Raw genomic sequence first — 8610 nt, 5'->3', positions numbered from 1 at the left:
CCCCCCCCCCTCCACCCCGGGGGGGGCGGCCTAGGGAGCCCGGACGTTCCTGCGGGCCCGGCGCCCCTGCCCTGCCCTCCCCACCTGCTTCGCCTTTAGCCCGCGGAGGTCCGCTGCGAGGCGGGAAGGCGGGGGCGAAAATACACGGCCACGTGCAGGGGAGCGCGTGGTCGCGCAGGGCCCACCCGGCCGCGTCCACCTGGGTGCTTCCGCCGGCTCGGCCGGTGCTGCCCTGCCCGGCGGTGGCTTCCACCCGCGCTCCGGGGGAGGGGGCGGGAGGGCAAGGAGAAGGGGACTCATGACCGATGTCACGTTCTGAGCAGCTGACCTGCCAGGGGTTCCCCGGAGGGAGGCCCTGATGTGGAAGCTTTGGGTGGGGAGGGGGACAGGGCGAACGTGTCCCTTCTCCCGAGCCCCGTGGTTCTCAGTTTTCTCATCGGTGAGTGGGGGGCTCCATCTCCTCTAAGTCGGACCGCGGGTTCCTCTGTGATCCTGCCGCGTTCGGGACACAGTGACCCAGGGTGCCGGCTTCCGCACACCTTTCCGGGAGCCTGGGGAGGGTACAGGAAACGTGTCTCTCTCCACCTAGGTCTCCCTTAGGTAAAAGAAACCGCTCTGCCTGCTGTCTCTGATCGTACTGCTCCTCGCCACGTGTTGTGGCGTCTTTTGACAAAGACTCCACATTGGTGGAGTTGGTGTTTGGGGCCGCTGGAAGTTCCTGCTCTCCGAGCTGTGTTAATGATTATGCTGCTGTTTACCTGTCGTGCCGCTCTCGCGGCTGGGGCAGAGGTGCTCCCCTGCCAAATGAATTGTCAGTGTGGAAGATCGGGCCACCTTCCCTCACCAGGTGCCGGCCCGGGAAGCTCCCTGGTCTCGAACACCCACGCCCCACACAGCAGATAGAGTCAGTGGGTTCCCGCAAGCGTGGCTTGGGTGTCCCTTCTCCCTGCCCCTTCTCCCTTATTGGCCTCGGTGAGGATTTGCCCTTACAGCCCTCACTGCACAGGTATCTTGATAAAGCGCAGCCGTGTGCCGGGCCGTCTCAATCTGCCGCCTTCTGGGGCTGGGCTCTTTAAAGAGCGTCCGTCTAAGCAGGTGGGAGGGGTCCGGAAGCTGACGGTGGGCTGTGCAGGTGGGCGAGACTCACTGGCCAGCCTCTCTCGCTTTGCGCGCTTTGCGGGTAGCTGACATCTCTGGAGGACTTCCCTCCCAGGGCAAACCAGTGGGAATGCTTGAGTTTGAGCTCCTTAGAGGGGGTCTGCTTTTAGAACTTAACGAGGGGATCTCTCCCGGTTCCAGACTGAAGTTTACTAACTCGAAAACACAAAGCAAGTCTTCTCTCCGGAGCGCACTTGCCTTCCGCGCGTGAACGGAGCTGGACTTTAAGGGACGCGTTCCAAGTTCAGCCTCACTCACTTTCAAGGTGGCTGCTAAAAATGGGAGTTGAATCGGGGCTCCTCGGGGAGGTTAGTTCCGGGGCTCGCTGCGTTCCAGCCCCATCTCCAGCGCCCGGGCTGTGCTGAGCGAGGCCGCTTTCCGGAGGTTCTCCGCGCCCCTGTCCACCGCGCTGTCCCTCTCGGGGCTCCGGTAGCTGAGAGTCTGTTTACCATCTCAGGCGGCGGACGAGTCCTGCCCGCGTCCTGGCTGTTCCCGAGTCTAAAGGTTTCTGGAGTGGACTTTCTGGCTTAGGGTCCAGTCCACACGGGAAATGGAACCCGGGCAGCTGTGAGCGTTCTCTGTGTGGCTGTTCCTCGGAGCAGTAAACAGTGACTCACACTCCCCTCTGCTCCCCGCCTCCCTGCTCCCTGCTCATGGAAGATGCGCTGCTCCCGTGTTTACTTTTGCTTTTTGTCCGTCATGTTTCCTCTTTCTTGCAGTTTCAGGAAATTGGAAGTGTTGTCTTCAAATCATAGAACTTCAGAACGGGTAGAAATGAATGTAGGGATCGTGTCACACACATACCCCCCACCCCCACCGCCACCCCATTTTACCCAAGGACACCAAGCCCGAGACCTCGGTACCTGGCCTGCGGCCGCGGAGTCTAACATCCGGGGTCTGGGGTGGCCCCCTGCCTGCTTTTCTGTGCTGCCTGTCGGCTGTCCTGGATGAGGGGAGGCTGGAGAGGTATTGAGGTGGGGCGCCCAGACCCCGCTGCCCTCGGGTGCGGTGCTGACGCACGTCCCCAGGCAGCGTGCCTTTCACTCGCCGGGGGGTGCGGGGAGCAGGTGTAGGTGAGAATGTCCCCCGCCCTCCATCCAGCAAGGGAAGCGAGCCTTGGACGGAAAGATCAGGACCAAGTTTTGGGCACGGCCCTCGATGGAGGCTCAGGAGAGGGTGTCTGCCTACCACAGGGAGAGCAGGAGGGGGCTTCGGTGAAGCAAGGGCTGGGGAAGGAGGGTGGGAGCCCAGCACAGACAGAGGGGGAGGCTTGGAACGCAACAGGCAGTCCAGGCAGTGAGGGGCTCAGGAGGGACTTCAAGCAGGGGGTTTTTCTACCACCTTGAGGCGCTGCGTTTGAGGGACCGCGGTCCAGACGGAAGAAGCTGGGGCCTGAGCCAGGGAGTCCTGGAGGGCCAAGTCCAGCAGGCCCGACTCAGCAGGTGGCCACGGAAGGAGGGACAAGGTCTTGGGGGCGACTGCTGCGTGAACGGCGTGATGGGTCATCACCTGAGCTGGAGACACAGGAGGAGGGCGGGTGCGAGGACAGGACACGTCTCTGGGGTCTGTCAGACACGCAAGCTGTCTCAGCCTGGCTGCACGTGGAGGTGGGGGCTGGTGGGACCCCTGGGCAGCTGTGGAGCGAACAGAACCCCAAAGGGGAGCTTAGAGACAGAAGGACCACCCAGAGGGGGGCCAGAGGAGTGGGGGGCCAGGGCGTGGCCGGGGAGGTGAGGCGCTCGGCCCGCTGTCAGCCTGGCAGCTGCCTGAGTCACCTCTGGACAGAGCCAGGATGACACAGCTTCCTCGAACCGCAAACACAAGGTGACCAGACGTCCTCCGAGCCAGGCAGACAGTCGTGTCTTGCCGGAGGGCGGCCGGCCAGGGCCGGCCTGCAGGCTGGGTGTGGGCCGGGCTGGGGGGGGGGCGGCGAGGAGCGGCAGGACGCACCCCCACGTTGAGGGAGCCGGATGGGACACGGACACCCAGTGTCTGGGGTGGGCGGGACGTGGGAGCCCTCCCGGTCCTCCTGGGGCCCGTCTTCGGTCGGGTGAGGCGTCAGCGTATGGGGCGCGCTGGCCGTGCTGACCTTTGCTCGCGGGGCAGGTGCGTCCTGTGGCGCTGGCAGGAGGGGCGCTCGGCACCCCTGGGACAGAGGCGGTCACGTCAGCGTGGCTTGTGCCTTTGGGGTTTGCACCCATCGGGGGAGCGCAGACGTGCTCCAGGACAGAGCCCCTTTCCTCTCTGCCTGTTTGCCCCCTGCCCCCTCCCTCTCCCTGGACCCGCCGCCCTGGGAGGCCTGGGAGAGCCGGCGTGGAACAGTCCTCTGGGAGGGCCGGGTATAGCCGGCCGGGGAGCGGTGGGCGCCCTCACTCCACACTGAGCGGGAACAGGTGTTTTCTGAGACCCGCCCTGCTAGGTGCCAGAGCTGTGCTTCCTGTGCACGTGAAGCTCCCCGTCTAGGCTGGTCTAACCGACCTAAGAGCCCCATGAGACTCTAAACCCCCTTTTCTGCCACACCATCTAGACCCAGGGCCATTTGGCTGCGGCCATTGCTGCCGTCAGCCACCTGGCTTTACCGGTGGAGAAAGCGTCCCCCCCGGGCCCCGAGCCTGGGTCCAGCCCCGCGAAGGCCGGAGCACAGTGGGGATGACCCGGGGCCGTGAGTCGCCCCAGATGAGCTGCGTCAGACGACGGGCGAGAGGTACACGTTTGCTGGGGGGGTAGAGGGGGTGAGATCCTGGCCTCTGGAAGGGCGGCCCCGTTGTTCGTGGGCCCCGGGAGGGAGGGCCGGCACCGGCTCCCTCACTTACTCTCAACCGTGCCGTCCCCAGAGCCGGGCCCCGTCCGGGCTGCTGGCACGTGTCTTTTAGAGCGGCCTCTGCCTTAACCTCGTGTAGGGGCGCGTCAGAGCGAATTTCTGGCGTTGGGTTGAAAACCGACCTCTTTAGTTGGGGAAGTGGTCGCCTGAAAGGTGTTCCAAGTTAGAAGTGCTGACCGCGCAGACTTTTTGACCAGAAGCTTCTGGAGGGCTGTGGGAGACTGTCCGTGCTCTCACTGGGCGGACGGACAGGCAGGCGGGCGCCAAGGAGGAGGCCCACCCGCTCCCGGCCCCCCCCCCCCCCCCCCCCGCTCCAGCCGCTGAGCCGCTCCCGCGACTTGACCGGAGTTCAGAAGAGCCGGCGGAGAGCGCGGGCTGCGTGCACGGCCCGGCTGGCGTTGCCGTGACCGATGGTTGTGGGGCCCGATCCCCGGAGCGACCCCTTGTGAAGCTGCCGGGGGCAGGGTGGGTGTTTTCTTACACGGCGACGGGGCGTCCGGCCTGCGGTGGGAGGGGAGGGAGGCCGAGTGGCTGGTGCACCTGCCTCTCAGGCTGTGGCCTCTCACCCCGGCTGGGTCCCCCCCTGAGTCTCAGAACACAGTTCTTCCTGTGTGCGCTCTGGTGGCCGTGGAGGTGGCCTGAGGTGCAGCGGTTTATAAATACACGTTTTAGGGCAGTTGTTTTAAAATCCTTTGTCTTACGCACCGTCACAAGCACCAAACTTCTCTCTGAGCCTGTTTCCAGAAGCTGCCGGGTTTTTGCCTTTCGTGCAGGAAGCGATCTCGGGTCACTACTGCATGTACCTCGTGTGGCTTGGGTAGAGGTGAGCCCTCGTGCCCTTACTGTCCGCGTACCGAGGTCTCGCAGGAAGGGCAGCCGGGGCCAACCCTGCGCTCCCGGAGCCGGGCCCCTGAACCTGCAGCCCAGGTCTGCGCGCCGCCTCTCGAGGCAGGGGGGACACTCCTGCTTTCCGTCAGCCGGCGGAGACTTCCCGCGGGGCGGCTGCCTGAACAGGGGGCAGGAGCCAAGACCTGGTCCCCCCGAGGCTGTGGGGGTCGTGTCTTCGAGCGCGGGGCCATGGGGCAGTGTCTGCTCCTGCCTGGGGCTTGCTCACCTGGCCCGGGGTCTCTGGCTTCTGGAGGGTGCCGGTCCAGGCCCCCGGAGCCCTGGGGGTTGAGAGGGAAGCCCCCCCCCCAGTCAGGGCGTCTCCTTGAGTCACCTGCTCGGCTCCGCCGAGGCCTTTGAGAGGTGGACAGAACCTGGGGCCCCTGGTTCTGAGGCTCTCATTTCCAGAGGAAGAGCGTAAGGCCCACAGAGAGAAGAGCTTTGCTGGGTTTTTCTCCAGGTTCGTGTCTACGTTTACTCCCGTTCTCTCAGGCCTCACGTTGTTCTTGTTGGACAGAAGGTCTGAGAACTGCAGGAAGTCCCCGGAGGTCAGACCCGCACGTGGCGCCCTCCCGCAGAAAGGCATCCCTCCTTGCTTGGAGCCCAGGCCGGCCCGGGGGTCCCGCTTCTCCCTTCTCTGCCCGGGCTCTTGTCTGTGTCCTGCCCGCAGAAGGCCAGGCAGCTGGGCAAGGTGGGTTCAGAGCTGGTGGACCTAGGGCTTTCCCCAGGTGACCTCGACCTTGCAGACCTGCCAGCCGACCCTCATAGGTCTGTGTGGAGGGGAGGACGCGGAGTCCAGTCCTGTGTAGCTCCTGCTTACCTGGGCCTCCCCGCCTCGCGCGGTCATGGAGGGCAGGTCCCCAGAGGGGGCGGGGCGTACCTGCCCTGAACGCAGCGCTGTGGCCCCGGGGTCCTGGCTGAGCTGGCCCGTCATGGGCGGGGCGGGGGGGGGGGGGGGGGGGGGGGGGCAAAACCCCCCGGGGGGGGGGGGGGGGGGGGGGGGTGGTGAGGCACAGAAACCCCTGTCTGGTCGGGGGTCTGAGCGGAGGTCCCTCCTCCGCTGGAGCCGGGCGGGCTGGGCGGTCCGTGCGGGGTGGGAGGGCCTTGGGTCTGTGGGAATGTGAGCTCCTCGCTCTGTAAACAGGCGTGACTCACCACACAGCTATGCCCTGGCGGCCCAGGCCCTTGTGCGCTGACGTGTGCTGGAATGACACCCGGCCACCCCTCCTGCTCCCGTGGAAAAGTTTCTCATGGCTCTCCCCGCCGCCTGGCTCCTGCTGGCCCTCCAGGTGGCTTCTCTAGCATGGCTTTGACCCCGGGACCTGGAGGGAGGGGCACTCATCGGGCCCGCCGTGCCCCTGCAGATGCTGGGGGTCAGGCCGCTGTCAGGAAGCAGCTCCTGTCTTCCTGCTGGGGTCACCCCGCGCTGTAGCCCGGCTGCCTCCTGCGCGTGCGTGGGTGGCACGGAGGAGCCAGAAGCCTCCTGAGGGTGCACCTGGCCCCGGCCCTGCTGCTGTCCTGCTCTCCATCATCCGTCGTCAGTGCCTGGGACAGTGGCCGTGTTGCCAGAGGCAACAGTGAACCAGGGGGTTCGGTGGCCCGGGTGCTGAGACCTGAGACGCCTGCTAGTGGGAGGCAGGTGGGCTGTTGGGGGCGCGTGGCGTCTAGGCTGTGCTGTAGCAAGGGTCCTGGGGCTGTGGGCGAAGGAGGGGTGGAGACCGTCCACCCGAGCCCCACTCACCCCAGGGTGAAGGCTTTGGTGCGGCTCCGTCTCTGGGGCCCGGGTCCCCCCCCCCCCCCTTCCCCCGTGCGTTTTCTGATGTTCTCTCTGCTCAGTTCACCTTGCCTGGCGTTTGGAACGTGGACCCTGGTTCCTAAGCCAGCTACAGAATGTGCCAGCACGTCTAGAGCCTGGGCCCTCCCGCCCCCCACCCCAGCCGCTGGGGCCCACTGGTTTGTTTACTGTCCCACAACCTGTGATGTCTGCACCGGCCTGCCCAAAGCCATTGTTGCTGTGGGCTTCTCTGTTTCCATGACGACCATCAGGGGCTGGCTACTTCCCAAGGTCGCCATGGCAACTATCAGAGGGGAATCATGCTTGGGATGCTTTGGCTGGCTTTTTCATGAATGATTAGAATGTGTGACACAATGCAGACGCCAAAACCAGAAGGGCGGGCAGCGGCGGGGAGGGGGGGGCTGGCGGGCGGCGGGGACGGCTCCCGCCAGACAGCCGGTGAGCTCTCGCAGTAGCGGCCCCTACCTCCGGGATCCTGCGGGCCTCAGGTCAGGGCTGTGGGGCAGCCTAGGCGGGGGTGGTGATGTCACAGCTGCAGTGCCCTTTGCGGAGGTAGGTCTGCTAGGGAGGGTGGGGCTGCACCCGTCCCTGGGGGTGTGCTGGGCAAACGCAGGGGCTCCCCAAAGGGGCCCTTCCTCTCTGCAGCCAGACCAGGTCAGGAGTCACGGGGGCTCTTGCCCGGGCAGGGTGCCGTCCTGGGGGCCAGCGGTGCTCCTCGTGTGCCGGGTGAGGCCGTTCTCGGGAGGGGGCTCTGGGGCCGTGCGCTCTGGCCCTTCAACGTGGCGTCCCGTGCCTCGAGGGTGCGAGCGGCTCAGCTTAGGGGGAGTCGGACGGGAGGCAGTGGCCGCCCGGGCCTGGTGCCCCCCAGGCGGGTGGCTGCCAGCGTGGGGGCCGGGGTGGGTCTGGGTTGCTTCGTGGGCTGATGCTGGACTGGGTAGCGTGGCCGGGATGCCCACCCTGCGGGGAGCCCCCTCAGTCCCGGCTGCCTCCTGTCTTGTTTTCGGGGGGACGTGGACCGAGAGGCCGAGCCTCCTTGGAGCGTCTCTGTGGTGGGGACGTCCCCGCTTCAGGTCACGTGCGACGGCAGCCGGCCCCGTCCCCAGCCTGGCCAGAACCTCACCTCACTCATTTCTGTTTCTTGTCTGATTTTCTAGATCCAGTTTCCAAGCCCTTCTGTTCGGGTGACTGTGCCCAGGTTATGACGACTAATCCCAAACCAAACAAGGCATTAAAGGTAAGTGGGGTGGGGGTGGGCAGACCCCGTTTCTGCCTCGGGCTCAGGCTTGGGAAAGGTCCGTTCCGGCCCCAGCAGCCCCTCTTTCCCAGGACTGCCCTGAGTGTGAAGAGGGAGGCCCTGTCCCTTGCAGTCGGGTGGGGGCTGTTGGCCAGCAGAGCCGTGCCAGGGAGCTGGGGACAGGATTGGGGGTTGTGGCCTCAGGAGATGTGGGCCCTGGCGTCCAGGGGGGATGGCCTCCTTGGGGGGGAGTGGCAGGTGTGGATCCCTGCCTGCTAGGACATGGTCATCCCCGGCCCCCAGGGGTGGGCAGCGTGGCCTCCGTCCCGCAGTACCACCGGCAGGGTGCGTGTCAACCTCGGCACTCCTGCTCGCGGGGCCGGGTCCGACCAGGCCCAGCGTGCTGCCTCCCCGGGCCCTCCCAGCTTCTGAGGCTGGCATGGGCTCCTGGGTCGGCTATCTCGTCTTGGGAACAGAGCTGGGTCTGGCGAGACAGGGGACCTCCGTGCATTCGTGGGCCATGCACGTCGAAGCCCCTTCCGAGGCCCCACTTTGTCCGCGGGGTGTGGAAGGACAGGCTGCTGTGCCTCCCTGCGGCTCACCTGCCTGGGTCGACCCCGCTCACCTGCCTGGGTCCCCTGCTCATCTGCCTGGGTGGACCCCGCACACCTGCCTGGGTCGCCCCCGTTCACCTTCCTGGGTCCCCCCCACCCCACC

General features: G+C 66.0%; 1 protein-coding gene across 2 annotated transcripts in view; it reads left to right on the top strand.

Moving 5' to 3' along the window:
- The first annotated feature begins 3088 nt into the window (after positions 1 to 3088).
- Positions 3089 to 8610, top strand: part of MAFK (MAF bZIP transcription factor K) — a 6436-nt gene continuing 914 nt past the window's right edge. The window contains exons 1-2 of one of the 2 annotated variants that reach the window (XM_049638998.1): positions 3089 to 3862; positions 7814 to 7893. In XM_049638998.1, the coding sequence (XP_049494955.1) occupies positions 3808 to 3862; positions 7814 to 7893 (135 nt within the window). In that variant the 5' untranslated portion in view covers positions 3089 to 3807. Of the gene's footprint in view, positions 3863 to 7077; positions 7212 to 7813; positions 7894 to 8610 lie in introns of those variants that run through there. The other variant, XM_049638999.1, reaches the window with a different exon arrangement.

This window comes from Panthera uncia, chromosome E3 (assembly GCF_023721935.1).
Source record: "Panthera uncia isolate 11264 chromosome E3, Puncia_PCG_1.0, whole genome shotgun sequence".
In the NCBI taxonomy this organism is placed as follows: domain Eukaryota; kingdom Metazoa; phylum Chordata; class Mammalia; order Carnivora; family Felidae; genus Panthera; species Panthera uncia.
This window is presented reverse-complemented; position numbering and strand designations above follow the sequence as displayed.